Source organism: Phoxinus phoxinus (genome assembly GCF_949152265.1).
Source record: "Phoxinus phoxinus genome assembly, chromosome: 13".
Taxonomy (NCBI): domain Eukaryota; kingdom Metazoa; phylum Chordata; class Actinopteri; order Cypriniformes; family Leuciscidae; genus Phoxinus; species Phoxinus phoxinus.
In genome coordinates this window covers 22,114,659-22,135,159 of record NC_136888.1, presented here as the reverse complement: position 1 = coordinate 22,135,159, position 20,501 = coordinate 22,114,659, and the positions used below count along the sequence as shown (strand labels likewise).

General features: G+C 40.2%; 1 protein-coding gene and 1 long non-coding RNA gene across 7 annotated transcripts; both read right to left on the bottom strand.

The window, feature by feature from the left end:
* Window positions 1–2,225: 2,225 nt before the first annotated feature.
* Window positions 2,226–3,624, bottom strand: LOC307009608. 2 transcript variants are annotated; one of them, XR_013800073.1, is made up of 3 exons: window positions 3,258–3,624; window positions 3,101–3,170; window positions 2,226–2,969 (listed from the first exon to the last, which is right to left on the bottom strand). It is a non-coding gene; the product is annotated as an uncharacterized lncRNA (long non-coding RNA). The 2 variants fall into 2 exon arrangements; XR_013800074.1 differs by having other exon boundaries at window positions 3,101–3,167.
* Window positions 3,625–7,076: 3,452 nt separating this feature from the next.
* On the bottom strand, window positions 7,077–19,971 carry sparcl2 (SPARC-like 2). Of its 5 annotated transcripts, XM_079632937.1 has the most exons (11): window positions 19,922–19,970; window positions 19,580–19,626; window positions 19,355–19,448; window positions 18,625–18,706; window positions 17,237–17,309; window positions 16,985–17,096; window positions 14,743–14,861; window positions 14,491–14,645; window positions 8,939–9,051; window positions 8,310–8,404; window positions 7,077–8,203 (listed from the first exon to the last, which is right to left on the bottom strand). In XM_079632937.1, the coding sequence occupies exons 4-11, from the start codon at window positions 18,679–18,681 to the stop codon at window positions 8,145–8,147; spliced, it is 783 nt and encodes a 260-aa protein (XP_079489063.1). In that variant the 5' UTR covers window positions 18,682–18,706; window positions 19,355–19,448; window positions 19,580–19,626; window positions 19,922–19,970; the 3' UTR covers window positions 7,077–8,144. The 5 variants fall into 5 exon arrangements, with proteins under 5 accessions (XP_079489063.1, XP_079489065.1, XP_079489062.1 ...); XM_079632939.1 differs by lacking the exon at window positions 19,355–19,448 and having other exon boundaries at window positions 19,922–19,971; XM_079632936.1 differs by lacking the exons at window positions 19,355–19,448; window positions 19,922–19,970 and having other exon boundaries at window positions 19,580–19,712.
* Between the last annotated feature and the right edge of the window lie 530 nt (window positions 19,972–20,501).

Sequence of the window (20,501 nt, the reverse complement as noted above, 5' to 3'; positions counted from 1 at the left end):
CTAACTCAGAAAAATCCACAGAAGGGAGTTCTTCCACTGTCACAGCTTGAACTACAGCTACCTGTTCTCCAGTGGAGCTCTGGGAATTGAACTCCACTTGCGTTGTAGACTGTACTGAAACTAAATGAAAGTCTCCAAGAACTACCTTAGGCTGAATCCACCGATCCTGGGTCCCAACGTTTACGACAGGTACCTCCAGCCTCCCCTGAGCTACTGACAGAAAAGCAGAAGATATAATCAAATCACAAGGTAAGTGACAATTCTCCAAAGGCAAAGGCTCCAACAAACCTGAAGAAAAGGTAGATCCTAATCCAGTATGACAAATAGCAGAAACAAACTTTAAAGTACCAGCTGGAACCAAAACAGCAGGTCCGGGACGAACCCGAACACGGCCAACCAACCCTGTGTCCAGGACACGGTCGAGCTGTCTGCATTCCGCCATTGCCTTCTTCCACTCTTTCCCTACGGCTCGTACTCCTAGGTGTTGAAACAAAGAATCTCCATGCTGTATAAACAACTCCTGATAACACTGGTTGATCACATTCATTCCCAGCAAGCCGGCAATCTGGCCATGCTGCCCCCGTACTCCCTCTGGATTCTTCACCACTAGAATTCCCATCCCAGGAAGTAATCTGCCCAATACTTGTACATCCACCTCCAAGTAACCCAAATAAGGAATAGCGAGACCATTAGCGGCCTTTAACTTTAGCCAGTTGCAAGATTGCAACTCAGTTCCCAAAGCCGGCTGAAGATGTTCAAAAAAAAATTGTTCAGTAATCGTGGTCACCATAGAACCGGTGTCTAACAAGCAGGCTACAGATAACCCCCCAATTATCATTTCTACTGTAGGACAGTTCCCTATAAGTTTAGTACCATCATTTCCTCTAAAGCCCGAAAACTCCCCTTCCGATGCCTGGGCACTAGCACCGGAGGGTTCTAGTTTTCCGAGTGATCAACAGTGACTCTAGATGCAACATTGGACTGACTTGAACTTCGTGGGCCATCCCCTCCAGCAACATGCTGAGATGACTTCAGATCTACCTTGCAAAACCTAGCAATATGACCTGCTTTATTGCAACGAATACATATGGGTTTACCATCTGGTTGGTAGGGGAAATTAGTACCACGTGGACGCACATCATACCTCTTAGAGAACACCGGTGGTTCAAGGTGTCTCATAATAGTGTCTAATTGTGCTTGTTGCTTACGCAAACACTCCTTTAATTCTGTTAACTCATCTACTGGCTGTACTGCGGCTACATTTGTTTGAATCTCTGCAGCCCTACCCTGAGCACTATAGGAATAAGCACGGGGCCTTTGACTAGCCATGCGTTCTCCTTCTACCCATTGGATAGCTTCAGTACGAATATCCAAAAAGGAGGCAGAAGGTTCCATACGTACCCTTCTTTTTAACTCTCGTCTCAACATGCCATCCCTAACATGCTCGATAAACTGGTCCCTAAGAACAGAATCAGGATTAGCAAAACATTGTGGATCCCTTCGCTTAACTGACTCAATAAGGGACATAAGGGCATGAGAATATTCCCTCAACGATTCTCCCTCCATCTGTTTTCTTTGAAAGAACTGAGTCTGCAGACCTATGTAAGATTTAGAGCAACCATAGGTCTCCCGAAGGATGGAAAAGATCTTTTCTGCAGTATTTCTTTCTGCAGGGGTCCTAAACTTCATCTCCGCCTTTGCCTCACCTTCCAGTAAATCAAAAACAAAAAAAACTTGTTCATTGTCTGACATATGACGTAAAGTCAAAGAGCTACGCACCTCCTCTATCCAGTCCTCAACTCCCAAAGAATCCTGAGCAGCCTTCCCTGAGAAACGAGGACACTTTCTTTCCCTTGGGACATAAACATATCGCTCAGTTACCACTGGAAGAGATGGTATAGACAAAGGAGTCGGTAAAGAATTAGACACAGAGGGAGGGCCTTCCAACAAATCATTAGCAGGGACAGCTACCACTCTCTGAGTGGTTTCCTCTCTAAGCCTGGCATTTTCTGATTGCAATTGTTGTACCAATTCAGTTAATGCCTGCACTTGCGCTGCTATTTCCTCTGCCATACTGTAATAAAGCAAAAAAAGAAAAGAAAGAAAAAAAAAGGAGAGAGAGAAAAAAAAATATATATATCAAAAAATAATATTTTGCATATATGTATACCACTCAAAAATATGGACAATCTGCTGTTCCACGTCGATGCTCGGAGGCCCTTTGATGATGATCCAGGTCTTCAACCACTGTTTTTCCCAGTACACAACACCATATAACAAAAAAAAACAAAAACAAAAAAACGTGCAACATACACCCAGAGCCTTAATACTAAGACCCTGCCTGACTACGCCACATGTTACAAGTACGACATCCGCCGTCTATAATTAATGAGGGAATAAACCCGCTCAAGTTGTTCAATTAAATGAAAGTATAGGCACTGGGGAGGTACACAGTCTTTTTATTTCTTTAAAAGAAATATACACATATAAACGTTAGACTAGCTAAAACAAATATCACACACAATAACCTTACACAATGTATGACCACAAAACAAAACAAAATAAGGGCCACAGTAAGAAAAGGGGAAGATTGATTTGGTGTAAACAAGTCCGGGGCTGGAAGTAACAGTCTCCGCTAGTTAAGTGCAACCAAGGAAATATTATAACACGTGCCAAATGTAATACCCAAACCTCAAATCACTCACAAGATAGTGCTATCACTGCATCACACTAACTCCTAATAAGGGAGATATGGTCACATCCAGTACCAGGCCCCCTAAATGGCCCAAACAAAAATACAACCAAACAAAAATAACGAATACACTATACAATGTAACTAACAGACAGCAACTATATGAAAACAAAAACAAAAACAAAGAAATTAAGTCCAAGCAAACACACACTTGTAAATAATTTTAAATACTGGGAAAAACAGCGGTCATATATGCGCCATCAGCTGCCAGATGAATCTGTCAACACATAATACACATTCAGCACACCTACATTTATACACCATTAAAACATACAAATAACATCTAGATCATAATTTAATTTGTACATCTTTATATAAAAGATAAAACCACATAAAACATCTCATTACCTCCACAAGGTGTCCTATTTTATATCAAACACATCATATCACCAGTCATGAACGCGATACCAGCTTGCTACTACAACACATATAGAACACATATAAAACACATGCTCAATAACAATACCCTGCTTCCTTTTGCCATGATAGAAATCAAACGACCTACCCAGGAATTGTCAGCAACATGAACAAAAGAAGCTGGACGATATAACGCGTACAGCTCTAAGTGAGCGCGCGCGCTGCCACGTTTGTTACTACAACACAAAACACACATACTTAGCAACAAACAATACTCTACTTTTTACACACAATCGATCTAATGACCTACCCGGGGATTGTTGGCAACATGAACAGGTAAGCGATACCCTCCGCGTGCAGCAGCTCTTCCCACTCGCAACAATGCCACGCCAAACGATCATGTGCGTGTCTCCCACAGCATCGCGTCACCCACCCTTTAACTCGCTCAGGCGGAAATTACGCTGCACACTTTCCGCCGTGACGTCAGTCACCATAAAAAAAAATATATAAACACCATCAACCCACTACATATATAAAACAATATATTAAAAATATATCACGGTTTCCACAAAAAAATGAAGCAGCAAATGTTTCCAAAATTAGCCCCTTTCACACATTACAGTCTTTACTGGTAAGTAAGAAGTCTTCTTTGGACAAATCAAAGTTCCTATGGAGATAACATGATTACTCAGCGCTGTTTGCAGTGAGCTTTTTAATAGTTTTTCTATTCAAATATGCACTAGATGGTCATCTTTGACCATTGAGCCTGTTCTCGCAGCGTTTTTAACGTGTGGTGCTCGAGACCCAGCCTTTTCAATTCATCAGGGTTGCGGCTCTGCAGTTGGAGTGCTGATTTGCTGCTCAAGGAACATTTCTTATTATTATCAATAGCCCCTATCATAACCGAAAAATGACTAGAATGACTTTACCGGTAAATACACAAATATGCTGTTCACTCAAGCAACGGTGTTCTGGCTTTTTACTGTTAAGAGACCATTCACACATCAGCACCAAAATACCGTTAAATTCTTTGATGTCAGTCATCGGAAAATTATCTTTAAACGCTGCGCTGTTGTCTTTATTCGCCGGCATGAGGAGAAGCACTTTAGTTTAGTTTCACTATCTGTTCAAAATAATTTGATGTCTGAGTTACAGGCATAAGGGATGATCAAACAGAACATGTTTTTGCTCTTAAAAACATGACACGCAGTGACTTACCCTCTGCTCCCGCAGGAGCTCCCTTACTCCATCTAACCTTTCCTTCACTGCCACAGCAGTGACTTCTCCTCCACTCCCGCAGGATCTCCATTACTCCATCTAACCTTTCCTTCACTGCCGCAGCAGTGACTTCCCCTCCGCTCCCGCAGGAGCTCCCTTACTCCATCTAACCTTTCCTTCACTGCCACAGCAGTGACTTCTCCTCCACTCCCGCAGGATCTCTGTTTCTCCATCTAAACTTTCATTCACTGCCACAGCAGTGACTTCCCCTCCACTCCCGCAGGATCTCCATTACTCCATCTAACCTTTCCTTCACTGCCGCAGCAGTGACTTCCCCTCCGCTCCCGCAGGATCTCTGTTTCTCCATCTAACCTTTCATTCACTGCCACAGCAGTGACTTCCCCTCCACTCCCGCAGGATCTCCATTACTCCATCTAACCTTTCCTTCACTGCCGCAGCAGTGACTTCCCCTCCACTCCCGCAGGATCTCCATTACTCCATCTAACCTTTCGTTCACTGCCGCAGCAGTGACTTCCCCTCCGCTCCCGCAGGATCTCTGTTTCTCCATCTAACCTTTCGTTCACTGCCGCAGCAGTGACTTCCCCTCCGCTCCCGCAGGATCTCCGTTTCTCCATCTAACCTTCCCTTCACTGCCACAGCAGTGACTTCCCCTCCACTCCCGCAGGATCTCTGTTTCTCCATCTAACCTTTCCTTCACTGCCACAGCAGTGACTTCCCCTCCACTCCCGCAGGATCTCCATTACTCCATCTAACCTTTCCTTCACTGCCACAGCAGTGACTTCTCCTCCACTCCCGCAGGATCTCTGTTTCTCCATCTAAACTTTCATTCACTGCCACAGCAGTGACTTCCCCTCCACTCCCGCAGGATCTCTGTTTCTCCATCTAAACTTTCATTCACTGCCACAGCAGTGACTTCCCCTCCACTCCCGCAGGATCTCCATTACTCCATCTAACCTTTCCTTCACTGCCGCAGCAGTGACTTCCCCTCCGCTCCCGCAGGATCTCTGTTTCTCCATCTAACCTTTCATTCACTGCCACAGCAGTGACTTCCCCTCCACTCCCGCAGGATCTCCATTACTCCATCTAACCTTTCCTTCACTGCCGCAGCAGTGACTTCCCCTCCGCTCCCGCAGGATCTCCATTACTCCATCTAACCTTTCCTTCACTGCCACAGCAGTGACTTCCCCTCCGCTCCCACAGGAGCTCCGTTACTCCATCTAACCTTTCCTTCACTGCCGCAGCAGTGACTTCCCCTCCGCTCCCGCAGGATCTCCGTTTCTCCATCTAACCTTTCATTCACTGCCACAGCAGTGACTTCCCCTCCACTCCCGCAGGATCTCCGTTTCTCCATCTAACCTTCCCTTCACTGCCATAGCAGTGACTTCCCCTCCGCTCCCGCAGGATCTCCGTTTTTCCATCTAACCTTCCCTTCACTGCCACAGCAGTGACTTCCCCTCCACTCCCGCAGGATCTCCGTTTCTCCATCTAACCTTCCCTTCACTGCCACAGCAGTGACTTCTCATCCGCTCCAGCAGGAGCTTACTTGCTTACTTAAAAACGTAATCTTCCATGGCAACTAAAATTATATGGACATGCAAATTTTCATTGATTTTTGTCTCTTACTAGTTTTCATACTCTTCCTGAGCTCCTGGTTATCTATCAACACTTTTATTCTTAATATAAATGCAGTATATACTAAATACACATATGCTGCCACTGGCCAATTAGGTATTCCACAGAGCAGTACATTTCCAAAGACAACATAGGACCAAACTACATTGTGTATTAAGAACACAAAGACACAAGAAAAACACAGCACACATTAAAGACAACATAACCCCAAAATGTCACAACAGTGGGAGTGGGAGTGATCCCACACAATGACATATATCAAACCGCACCATAAACCAAAACAATGCAGAAGAGGCTGCTAGATGAGATGATTCTTGACTGCACTATACAGCTACAGGAAACCAAACCCACTTTAAAAGCTACAAATGTAATGAGATCTGATTATTGTGCTGCACTTCCTGGGGTCATATATACATGGAAAACTCAATATACTTGTTTTCAAAGGTTTAGAATCAATTTTTCACACTTGGCAGAAATTATTGGAAGCGTTTAGTGTTTGGAAAATTGGAAGACATCAATGATGTACTGGAAGGGGAAGTTACTTTGTGGTGGGATGCCATTTAGTTACTTTTTTTCTCTTTCCATCTAACAATCTCTTCCCACCCTTTATCGCACCCTTCTGCAACTCTCTCTCTCTCACACACACACACACCCCTCCCCCCGTGTCTCTCTCTTTCTGATCCATTTTTCATGCTTCAATCTATTTTCTCTCCTCCATTTGCAGTGGTTTACTGTAACTTGTCCCCCTTCCCGTCCCATTCTGTGAGTGCATTACGAGATTCTCTCTCTCTCTTTTGGTGTCCTCCCCTTTCTCTGTCTCTCTCTGCCATATTATCTATTCCTCTCATCCCTGCTCACGTAGTCTTTTATCTCTCTCATGGGCCATCCATCTCTCTCCTATTAAACACCACCCCTCAATTAATCTGCTCCCCATCCCTCTGTTTAAGGTTATAGCCCAATCTCTCTCTCTCTCTTTCCCTCTCTGCAGTAATTGCTTGTGTGATCCATGATACATTCCTGCTGTCCCTCAAAAAGCAGTTTTTGTTGACTAGATTGCAGCACTGAGACAAAACAGACAAAATAAAAACAAAAAAGTAACAGGAATGTTTAGACTTTTATTATGTTCCAACTTTATCAGACTTTAACCCTTAAACAGGCAATAGTGGAAAATTATTAGCAAAAAATTATTTCTTAGTTAAGTAAAACTGACTTAAGTAAAACATATCCAAAGGAATTTTTGTAATATATTTGATATAATTTGGATGTTATAATTGTATCTCCCAGGATACATTGCCCTATAGGGTTTAAAAAAGCCAAAGTCATCAATATTTCTATGATTTATTTGATGCAAAAAATAAAAATTGAATATGCAAAATATACTGCATGTATGACATGTCTAAGTGTCCAAAAATTTCGGCATACAAGGGGGACTTTGTACAGAGGGCTCAGAGACCACGAGGGCCTATACGGATCTACCCTAAGGGCCTCGGTCCTGGAACAAGATTTCTACTGCCACCCTGGAATGCACAATAATGCTATAACCGGTACAGGGGGCCCAGTTTACTTTGCGACATCACTCATTGCCAATACTATGGACAATCCTTTTTTCTTACCCTAAACTGACAACATATCTCAGGGGATACAGACTTTTTAAAAATTTGGTAAATAACAGCATGAGCAACATATGACTTATATATTATATAAAGCTGAATTTTTAGAAATCCTTTATGAATCCTTTGGAAATCATTGTAATATGCACAATGTGTATACGCCATCACAGGAATAAATTACATTTTTAAATATAATCAAATAGAAAACAGTTAGATAACAATATTACAGTTTTTACGGTATTTTTCATCAAATAAATGCAGCATTGGAGAGCATATGATAGGATAATGGATAGCTGTTCCCATAATATAACTGCTAGGAGAATGTTGTCACCTAATTAAGTAATATTCATTAGTCAAGCTGATAAGGTTAATAATGTGTTCCCCCACTTTTCATATTGTTCCTACATGCCTCCATATAACAAAATGACTACATTTGAATAATACTATAAGGATTTATAATAATTTTTATAGAAAAAAAAATCAAACAATTACGGACCGGATCAGGATTTTGTTCCATCCGTACTTTACAATATGATTCCACACAGATAAAACATCTAAATTAAAAGGTTGTTGTCTAGGACAGGACACAGCTTTGGTGAGCCCATCTTCACGGCTGCAGTTGAGAGAGGAAGAACGGACACATTGATGTGTGTGTGTTAGTGTTTGCACGTGCTTACACATGAGAATTTCATATTCAGATTAAACAAATATAGACTTACACATGAAATCCTGAAACCAGCGTTCTGACCGGTTAACCAGACAGGATGTCCACTCCCTCGGGGTCACCTTCTTATTCTTGTTCTTGTCACATGACCTACACACACACACACACACACACACACACACACACACACACACACACACACACACACACACACACACACACACACACACACACACACACACACACACACACACACACACACACACACACACACACACACACACACACACACACATTGTTGAATTATACAAGTGGACTCTCTTTGCCTCTATCTCTCGTTTTTGATTTTTAAATCCCTCTACGTCTCTCTGCAGCTATCAGCCGTAAAGGACACCACTCACATTAGAACAGTGGGAAGGCAATACGCATTCACAGCTCTGAATAAGAGAGAGAGAGATCAAGTGGATGAGTGAGAGAAGAGAGAGATTGAAAGAGGATGAGAGAGAGGGGTGGGTGACATCCTGAAGGCATGTGTACTATAATCAGAAGGATGCTGGGGAGGGTTTGCAGTAATATTATGCAAATACAGAGAAGGTCAGACAGGAGAAAACACCACAAAATCACAGTGGTGAGGTGATTGTGTGTGTCTATAAGCACTGGTGTCATTTTCTTTGTGTGTGTTACTGGAAGAATCTTTGAGCGCAGTGCTCCAGTGGCATCCGCTTATAGTGAAGCTTTCTCAGATCTCTCCTGCTTAGCTTCCCATCCCTGTTACGATCCAACAGAACAAACCTCCTCTGAAAGAAAAAGGGAGAAAAGAAGAGACCATGTGAGACAAAAGAAAAAAGATCATGACTTGATGCTTTTATCACAAATTTACAACTGAACTGAAAAGAAGATCCCCTATCCCCTGTTCTATAGGCTGAGACTTTTATGTGCTCGATTTGGTGCCTGATTAGAAATGGTAGAAAAATCACACGCAAGTTTATGTGTTCTCAATTAATATTTTCATTAAATTAAGTATTTTAAAGTATATCTCATTTTATTACTGAAGCTTAATAAGCAGTTAGCCTTCGATTAGCAATCCTACAGGCTTATAATAATTGGTTCAGAAAAGAGCTCCGTCCCAAATGATGTAGGGTACTATACACTGCATTCTAACACGATACACTATGTACTTCAGACATCCCATCCGGCAAAAACTCTTTTCTGGGAGGTAGTGCTCCTCACCCCAATCATTTAAAAAAAATCTATTATATTATTAATTCGCATAAGCCACGTAACACAGGGACACAATTTAAACGCATGTTAGAACCAGGTGTAAATGGTAATGTGTCTTTCCTGACCACTTGCCAAACAAAAATGTTTGTGCTCTTAGATTTAAATCATACATTTATAATCAAATTAGCTTTGGAGTGGTATTTGAGGCTGAGTGTATCCAGAGACAATTTATATAAGAGACATGCCACTTCCTCAATCCTTAATACAACTATATAAGGAAAACCCGTAACGGCAAAGATGGCGGTTGTATGCACATGTCCCGCCCCTCCCGCTGGAAAGCCAATCATCTGCTTTTAACAGTCACGCTGGGAAACATTTAAGCCTATCGTCTGGTTCCACTGACGCATGCGCACAGTTGAGGTTTTGCCTGTTGGTGTCGTGAACCCTTGCGCATGCGTAGTAAAAGTATAACCTGTGGGGAAAAAGGCGTTTTAAACCTTTTTTTGGGGCAAAGTCATCAAACTTTTTCAGCGATTTTTATCATATTTTACTGCTGTTTCTATACATGCAGTTTTTATGTCCCGGTGACCAGTGAAAGTGCAGTTCTGACTCTCTGCCCATTCATTTAGATAGGAGCCTGGTCTTGTTAGTCCGAAATAGCTGCCCGGAGGCGTTGCCAAGATGGCGGTCGAGTGGCACATCTTGCCTAATAGGACTTTGGTGTATCCCATCATGTCATGTTCAGGAACTCGCATGCACCGAAATCATGAAATGTCGAGGAAAACATTCCATGTTAAGGTAATTAGATATTACATTTAGCCTAATTTGGTATTGGTAGTAAAACCAAACCCACTTGAAGGGAAACTAGCAACCTTAGCCGAAAAAAGCGCAACGCCTGCTAACGCTGTGGTACGCAGGGAAGGAGACAAGAGATTGTAAAACTAATCTATATAAGTTAAGTGGTTTAGTCCAAATTTTCTAAAGATACACAATCGCTTTACATAATGAACAGATTGAATTTAGGCTATTATTCACATATAAACATTGATCAGCGAAAATAAACAGAAGTCAACTCTAAACACAACTCCATGCACCAGGAGTAGCACTTTAAATTTCGTTTGTGACAATGTTTTACAATGCTTTTACAATGACAAATAAAAAAACGATTCTGATAAACAGAAGCTTAACCGAATCAGCTTGTATCCAGTTCTGACACTCACATGCCCATTGTAGGCACTTTCGGTGGTGGACAGGGGTCATCATAGGCACTTTGTCCGGTCTGCTGCAAACCAGCAAACTGCTATGCACTGTGTGTTCTGACACCTTTTTATCATGGGCAGCATTACGTTTTTTAGCAATTTTTTGAGCTACAGTAGCTCTTTTGTGTGATCGGACCAGGCAGGCGAGCCTTTGCTCCCCATGTGCATGTGTGAGTCTTGGCCGTGTATGACCCTGTTCACCAGTTGTCCTTCCTTGCACCTCTTTTGGTAGTTACTAACCACTACAGACCGTAAACACCCCACAAGATATGCTGTTTTGGAGACGCTCTGATGCAGTGGTCTTGCCATCACCATTTGGCCCTTGTCATTGTCAAAGTCACTCAGATCTTTTCACTTACTATTTTCTCTTCTTCCAACTCACAAAATTCAAGAACTGACTGTTCAGTTGCTGCCTAATATATCCTCTTGACAGGTGCCACTGAACTGATATAATGAATTATATTCACCACACCTATCAGTGGTTTAAATGTTGTGGCTGATGTACAAGTACAAGTATGTACAATGTAATATACAGTATAAACTTTGAAATTGTCTCTACCGCAACACAATTACCGCAACACCTAAAAATGCTGCGGTAAAAAAGTGCTGCGGAAATGACATTTTTGCAAATATTGCAGATAACTGGCAGCTAGCAAGGTCTGATACATCAGTTTTGACTTTTAGCAACAAATATGTATTCAACAGTAATATAATTTTTTTTTAATGTAATTCAAAATACACAATTACTAAGCTGAAAGGTAAGGACAAACAATAAATACTTAGGTCCAGAAAAAATAATATAAAGATCATCTTTTCTTTTGAGTGACCTAATGGAGGTGGACCAATCTGTCAGACATGTGCTCACATGCTAATGAATAGCTAATTCCATAGAAACTAGATTAGTTTGGCTTTGAACAAATGGCAAATTAAGAGTCTTTTTCAGTGTTGCGGTAAGGACTCAAAGGTGTGGGACAGGTTTATTTACAGTTTTTTTGGATTGCTTAAGCACGATTTTCAAAACAGGGCCCGTGTTTTCAAAACACTACACACAGTTAGCAGAACCACACACCCAATAAGCAAAACCCTACAGATCCTTTGCATAATTAAACACACTTGTAAAAACTATACACTTCTGTTTTAAAACCACACTTTGTTACCATATGAAACACACACGTTTCACATTACTATACTCTGTTTGCACGAGTTACACTCTGCTGTGATAAACCTAAAACACTTTTAGCACTTACTTCCCTGTGATTAGAGTAGGCTACCATCAACAAAGTATATATAATGTAAATTCACCAAACACTACACAAGACCAATGTTGCAGACTGAAGAAACTCATTTATTTCTCAACTCGCCCAAAATGTTGACATGGAGATTCATAATACTGTAACAAAATGTCCCTTTACGTATTGTACTGTAAGTTTACTGTAAAAAAATAAAATAAACTAGACATTGTCTCTTCGCCTATAGCTGGATCTGGCCAGAGAATTTCATCGCAAACAATGTTGCAATGTTGTCATTAGCAAGACACCTTGGAAAGACACATCTTGAATGACGAATCCATCCTTGCATTGCTGCTACCTCCATCTGGTCACAGGCCTCCTCCATGGCTTGGATGAGCGGTACCTCAGCCTGGAGACGGAGATCATACACCTTCCACCGCCATGCCGAGAAAAACTCTTCTATAGGGTTGAGGAATGGAGAGGATGGTGGAAGATATAGGATGGTGAAATGTGGATGTTGCTGAAACCCGTTCTGAACCAGAGCAGAGCGGTGGAAAGACACATTGTCCCAGACAACAATGTATTGCACATGAACTCTGCATATGATCGATTTGATTTGCTGCTGTTAACGTTGTGCAATTGGTCCAAGAATGTAAGTATGAGTGCTGTGTTGTAAGGGCCCATAAGGGCATGGCGGTGGAGGACCCCATTCTGTGTAATGGCTGCACAGTGTTATATTACCCCACGTTGCCCTGGGACATTGACTATAGCCCTGTGGCCAATGATGTTTCTTCCCCTCCTTCGTGTTCTCGTCAGGTTGAACCCAGCCTCATCTACGTAAATGAACTCATGCTGGATCTCCTCTCCATCCATTCGTAAAACTCTCTGAAGAACAGTGTCAGGCAAAATTGTGCAGTTCAGTGTAGATCTAGTACCTATTTTCCAATCGAAATGTTCTTATCACACTAGCCATTGTGTATCGGCTTAGATTTGGCTGTACTCGCAGTCCAGCCTCCCTCAGCGTCAGGCCGTGGTTGACAACGTGGTCAACCAGTGTTGCGCGGATCTCATTTGTCAGATTCGGTCCTCATTGAGCACCTTCTTGTCTTCCTCTTCCTCTACCTCCAGCATGGCCTCCATATCTTCCTCTTCCTCTGTTGATTCCTCTTCCTTCTCTTCCTCCCCTTCCTCCTCCTCCTTGTTCTCCTCATTCTCATTCTCCTCCTCGTCTTACTCTTTCTCTGACTCTTTCCATTGTACTTGAAGACCGATGAACTCACCTGCTGCTTTTTATAGTGCTTATACCTGATTGCTGTGTCTACAATTAAGCAGACAAGTGTTTGCACACCTGATGACTGTGTTGAACCAATTGGTTGGACGGTGCGGTAATTTGACAGTCAGTGCTTTGGTATTGCAAGGAAGTGACTTCATGATAGATTTTTGTGTGTAATGTATGTTAAGTGTGTTTAGTGTTTTGCAAATCACTGTGTGTAGAGTTTTGCAACAAGTGTGAGGTTGACAATGTGCTTATAGTTGTGCAAATATGGGCTGATGTTTTGCTTCTTGAGTGTAAGGTTTTGCTAATAGTGTACTACTTTTAATTTTAGTGTGTAAGCAATCCAAAAAAACTGTAAATGAAAAAAAAAACATAAACAATCAGTAAACCAAAAAATAACTTTAAGATGGTGTAAAGTCATATGTATATATATATATATATATATATATGGAAATAATTTCATATTGTAAAATAATTAGCTAATTTTAAGTATCTCAACATTGAAACCACGGTGTGGGACATATGAGCAAAAATGGTGTTTGGACCAATACATGCTTAATAATTTTACATTAAATCATATTATTTGATCATTATTTTGCATGTCAAGGTGTGTATTGACACTACGTTTATATTTAAGAAGCATAAAATTACAAATTTGAACATAAATCAAAAATTTCACTACTGGGACTTAAGGTAGGGTAGGTCAGAATTGTCTAAAAAAAACTTTTATTCAAATTTGTTTAAACTGTCTTTATATACCAATACATAATTAAAATGCAAGTACTCTGAAATAGAGAGTATAAAAAACTGAGTGACTCTAGTGTATTTAATCTTCAATAAACACAGCTCATTAATTCCATTCACTCCCACCTAAAAACGTGGGCAGAGCCAGTAATAGACAGTAAGAGTGACAGTCGCGCAAGCCAGTCACTTGTTTCGTCCCGGTAGGAATTAATGAGTTGTGTTTTTTGAAGATTAAATACACTACAATCACTCATTTTTTATACTCTCTTTTTCAAAGTACTTACATTTTAAATATGTATTGGTATATAAAGACAGTTTAAGCCAATTTGAAAAAAAGTTCTTTAGGCAATTCTTACCTACACAACCTTTAACAGTTACCGTAGTTGCAGTAACACCTCTATGTTGTAATGTAAAGTATTGTATTAGTGCTTGTGTGATGAAGCTGTATAAAAAGCAATAAAGCGTGCCATGCAGTGTGTGATCTATGGGTGGCATGTGTTTCTTCACCTGTGCAAGCTGGGTTCGCTGTGTGTGTGTGAGGCATCTTTGCGAGGGTGCCGGTGGTGTGTATCTCTCTCCCATTCTGCTGAGGAGTAAGAACCAGTCCAGCAGACGGTATGGGAATTGACCGAACTCTTCCTGAGAACACTCAGCCCCGCTCACTGACAGAGAAACCACAACATACAACTTATAAATGTGCATTTAGGCCTAAGTATAATGAAACTGTAATGAAAGAAGTTTTTGTGTGTGCTTTTTTACCCTGACAAGCTCCACTATGTGCCTTGCCAATGCGCCGTTTTTTGCGGCAGGCCTCCTTGTGAAGCAGACACTCGTTGCTATACGTCTTCCCCAAAACACTGCACACTGGTGCCCCCTGCCTGTAGCAAACAAAACATACACACACATATGGACTAAAATGTTAAACGAAAATAATTAAATATAACTAACCATAATTGTGTAAAAAGATCTTTTGTAAAAGGAACGAGAAAATGCTCTTTATATATTTTGTTGTTGACATCACAGGCTATGCGCCATTTCAAGGTCACTTAAATGAAGCAGCTAAATTACTGTATGTCAACATGGACATGTTGTGTAACAGCAATAAAACTACTCAAGATAAAAGAAAATATAGACTGCATTACATTCACTTTTTTTTCAGCAGTGAATAACTGGCATTAACAATCAAAATAAACTTTTAGAATAAATAAGAATAAATAAACATTTAAATACAACATCATACATTATATTAGCTTCAAGAACCCATTTCATGATCTGTTCAAAAGCCAAAGAAAACAGATAAAGAAGACTTAAAAATGGCTAGCGATGAAGATGGCCTCACATGGAAAGGAAGACTATTCCATAATTTCTGACCCTTCACCGAAAATGCACGGTCACCCTTAGATTTACACACCCATGCTAAAGTTGACTAAAAAGAGGACTAAAAAAACAATCTCTTGGAAATTGAGCTTAATGGCTTTATTTAAAAAAGAAAGAAAAATAAATAAATAAATAAATGTTCTTCCTTAAAATACAGGGTGCATAAGTCAGGACACCCCTATGTTAAATTCCCATAGAGGCAGGCAGATTTTTTATTTTTAAAGGCCAGTTATTTCATGGATCTAGGATACAATGCATTCTGATAAAGTTCGCTTGACCTTTGGAATTAAAATAGCCCCACCTCATCACATACCCTTCACCATACCTAGAGATTCTCACCATACCCAGATCTGAGTGCTCTAGTTGGAGAGTAAGGGTGTAAAAGGTCACTAATATATTTGGGTGCGAGACCAAATAGTACCTTGTAAACAAAAGTCCAAATTTTAAAATCCAGCATGAATTTTACCAGGAGCCAGTGTAGGAAACAGGGGAAATATGATCCCTTTTTCTTAATCCTGTTAACAGCCTGGCTGCTGCATTCTGGACGAGTTGTAGACGGGATAATGCAGTTTGGGGCAGACCACCATACAATGAGTTGCAATAGTCTAAACTAGATGAAATAAATGAGTGGATCACATTTCAGTATGGTAAAGGAAAGTTTTTATTTTAGCAATTAATCTCAGATGGTAAAAAGTACTCTTTACAACAGCACCGATCTGCTTATTGAAAAGTAGGGATGAGTCAAAAATCACTCCAAGGTTCCTCACATGATCTTTTACGTTCCTTGTCCAGTTTACAGCTAGGCCAGGTAAACGGGACAAGGAGGAACCTAAGATCAAGACTTCAGTTTTGCTCTCATTCAATTGTAAATTAAATTATTAGCCAGCCAATATTTGATTTCTTTAAATCGATTTAAGTCATTCTCAGATGAGCCATTTTTGTCTACTTACTGGGAAATAAAATTGGGAATCATCGGCATGACAGTGATAATATGCTGTACTTCTGAATGATAAAGCTTAAGGGAAGCATATACAATGAAAATAACAGGGGTCCCAAAATTGACCCCTAGGGGACACCACATTGTAGCTGAGCCGATGCAGAAGAAAAGTTGCCCAAATTCACAGAGAATGTCTTTTCTTTTAGATAGGATGAAAACCACTGGAGGGTTGTCCCCTGGATGCCCACCATACATTCTAAATGATTGAAAAGAATATCATGGTCGATTTCGAATGCAGCACTGAGATCTAACAAAACTATGGAGAGTAGAATATCATTTGTGAATATCATAGAATATCATTTGTGTTTGCTTTATCATATTTAAAGCAATATTTGTGATGTGTTACAGCCCTTAAGCCCACCTTTTATTTTATTTTCATGCATGGGGCCCATCTGCATTAAAGACTAAAGTGCTCAGAGCAAATATACCAGTAAATGTCTGGGCTGCTGGTTTGATTCCAAGGAATCTGTGAGCCGTAAGGAGTGTCTTACGTCATTATTCTGTTCTTAATCATGACACTGAGCTTCACTGTTCATGCCGCTGGCTCACTGTGAGTAGCTTGGCATTGAAATCAGCTCAAGTGTCTTAGAAAATTGTTATTAATTTGTCTGTGTGTGTGTGTCTTACCGTGGGCAGGTCTTTGGACACACACATTTAGGGGCGAGAACTCCCCCCTCCTTTACTACTTGACACAAAGAACCAATAGGACTGTGACATTTCAACAACTGACACAGTGATTCTGAATAGGAGAGAAACAAAGAAAAAAATAGGATGAGAATAGAGAGAGAGGGAGTAGTAAAAATAGGAAGCACAATTTTATACTGAATAAATAATGTACAAACCACTCATAAAATAAGAGCCATTGAATAACTGTCTCACCTGGATCCACTCTGCCCAAATATGGCCTTAACTTTTCTTCAGCCTGCCTCTGTTTACGCTGGGCTCTTCCACCCTTATACACCCAAACACACACAAATAAGGTCATTCACATGGGACTTTCTTGAATTTGTCTGTGATATTGTTACATTTCTTGTGTATGTAAAAATAAGCCAGAATAACTTTTTTGATACACTAAACTGCTCTAACATTTTGAAAGAAGTCTCTTATGCTCACAAAGATAAAAAAAAAAAAACGTTTTAATCAAAAATACAGTAAAAACCCTTGCTGACCCCAAAATGTTAAATATTAGTGATGCATCTCCTTGATATATTTCAGCATGGCACAGTTTTAAGACTGTGTTACGTAATAAAGTTTTACTTTTTAAACCTTCAACCCTCACATTTTGAGAACATGTCTTTCCTATATGAATGGCCCCTAAAAGATGTAAACTGTAAAATAACCTCAAATAGTTCAAGATAATTCAGACTTGACCACTTAATATGCTGATCACTGGACTATTAATGAACAATAATGACAATATTCCTCTACAGGGGGGCCTGGACCACCCAATCATGGTCTTGTCATCAACCTCTTATTTGTTATATGCCATATATTACATTCACTGACTTTGTAGACAACAATGAACTGTCATTTATTTTTCAATTGTCTTAAGTGCTTTTCTTGATCTTTGAGTTTCAAATATAGGCTATGAGAGCATTACTGAGCATGTTTGACTTGATGGATGAGTGTCATATTGCAACAGCATGTGTGCAGAAATACTCTTTAAAGAGAGAGAGAGAGAGAGAGAGAGAGAGAGAGAGAGAGATGAGAAGAATGAGAGAGAAAGATTGGAACGTGCACATTTACAGCAGTCTGTTAACCATTACAGCACAGTAAGTGTGAAAGCTTTTAGATTTTTTTTCAGACTTAGACTCTTTCGTTCACTCACTTTTAAATGAGTTTTACTTTTTACTTATAGTATCCTAATAAACTTTATATAAACTTTCAGAATAAAACAAATCCTAAAAAAACGATTCCTTTGGTTTGCTTCCAGACTGTGGATTCTTTTTTATAGGAGATGATCGAATCGTGCTGTTGGTCTGAATATATTCACAATAATGTCACTCTTTCTTGCTTGAGTGATATTGCACAGCATACGCAGGACTATAGTGTCACTTAAAAATTCAAATGATTAATTTGCAATTCGAACGTGAACAAGTGATTTTTTAATTGGACTTCTAACAGCTTGTTGTTATAACAATTCATGTTATACTGGAAAATGTAGCATTATCAGTTGCTTTTCTTAATATTTACTTATCATTGTTTCATTTTTAAAATATGAGCACATTAGGAACATGTTCTCACGATAGCAACTATAAACCACTTACCATGACAACAACAAGGTGGAAGGCCATTGTCAAGAACAGATGACGGAGCAGGTGCATGGCTCAAAGAAGGACCTTTATGGATCTGAAACATGCGTCCAACAGGTGACTTTTAAAGTTCAAGATCTCAAAATTTCACCCAAAATGCACTCAAGATGTATAAAGTTTGTGTCTCCAAACTAAAACTTTTCAGAATGAGTACAAGGAAATGGGGATTGCTTAAAAATTAATCATTCTCTCCCAAAGATTTGAATCTTCTTGAGGACATCCTGAGAGACATACTTCATTTAAAAAAGAAAACAGAACTAATGAACACTGCACACAAGACATACAGTAAATACAATGTCCACGTATGAAGATCTGCATCATATCATATCATATCAACCATGATATGTAGAAAAACATACAAAAGCGAGATCATACTTATAATAGTTCTCGAGACATCAGTCCTCAAGGCATTACTCCTGATCAAAGCTGATTCCGTCTGATCGCTCTTCTCTTTAAATAACTCACAGTATTGTGTATAAGCCCCGGAGTGCTCATTAGAAGTTTGTGTGTGTGTGTGTGTGTGTGTGTGTGTGTGTGTAGAATGTAGTGGCCCCATCACTGGGAAGTCATTACTATATGTTTTATGTCTCAGAGCAGATAGAGTTACACTAACAGAGCAGTTGTACTGACAGAATCAACCTTTCAATCCTTTGCTATTTTTTTAATTTGGTGCAGAAATTCTTACCAGAGTATCCTCTCTTGTGATCTTTCGTTTGGTGCCTTTTTACTCTCTTTGCCTTCTTTCCTTGTTCTCTTCTCTTTCCATATTCCCTCTCACACTATCAAACAGACACATACCTTTGTTTTCCCTCTGCCCCTCCTTCAGGTCTGCCCCCCCCCCCCACACACACACACACACACACACACACACAGACACATTTGATAATCTATTTGTACCGTCTCGTCTTACCTGGCCCTCCAATCCTCCATTTCCTCTCCTGCTTTTCCTGGCTTCACCTGAGAAGTCCTTAATTAGCAATCCATTAACAGTATGGATGTGCACACACACACACACACACACACACACACACACACACACACACACACACACACACGCGCGCACACACACACACACACACACACACACACACACACACACACACACACACACACACACACACACACACACACACACACACACACACACACACACACACACACACACACACACACACACACACACACACACACACACACACACACACACACACACACACACACTGTGAAAAACATCTAAAGTCCCTGTACAAACCTGAAGTCTCTGTTTTCTCTACTCCTACTCTGTACTGCGTTCTTCCATCTGTTTTTTTGGCCTGTAAATATTCTTGTCTGGGGAGTAATGCCAAGCTCAATGAGAACCAGAGCTCTCTCTCTCTCTCTCTCTCTCTCTCTCTCTCTCTCTCTCTCTCTCTCTCTCTCTCTCTCTCAATTTTCAATTTTAAATGAGCTTTATTAGCATGACTGTGTAACACAATGTTGCCAAAGCATCAACATATTATATATAAATAATACAACAAACAAATAAACCAAACATATATGTATACAGTAGATCATGTCATATAATAGTAAATAGCATAGTAAATAGTAAATATATATAAATAAACACAATCCATCTTAATAAATAGATATATATAGTGGGTCACTCTAGAGTTAACCGTCTCTGGCGTTGTGAATAGCTAACACATATTTAGCCGCTAGTGCAGCTGTACTATCATCTTCTCCGAGTAAGAAGGACATTTTTCCAGTGTCACTCAGTTCAGAGAATGATGGGATCAAGGTTTTAAATCTGGGCAGAAAAGTTTCTCTTATATTGGTATATTTAGAGCAGAAGA

Bases quoted from the DNA above. Each gene is read 5' to 3' on its own strand.
- sparcl2 (XM_079632939.1), bottom strand. From the start codon at position 18,681: ATGCACCTGCTCCGTCATCTGTTCTTGACAATGGCCTTCCACCTTGTT. The intron at 14,862-16,984 runs GTAAGACACACA...TGTTTGCTACAG, and splicing joins TGTCCAAAGACCTGCCCACG to GCAGGGGGCACCAGTGTGCA. The intron at 14,646-14,742 runs GTAAAAAAGCAC...TTTCTCTGTCAG, and splicing joins ACATAGTGGAGCTTGTCAGG to TGAGCGGGGCTGAGTGTTCT.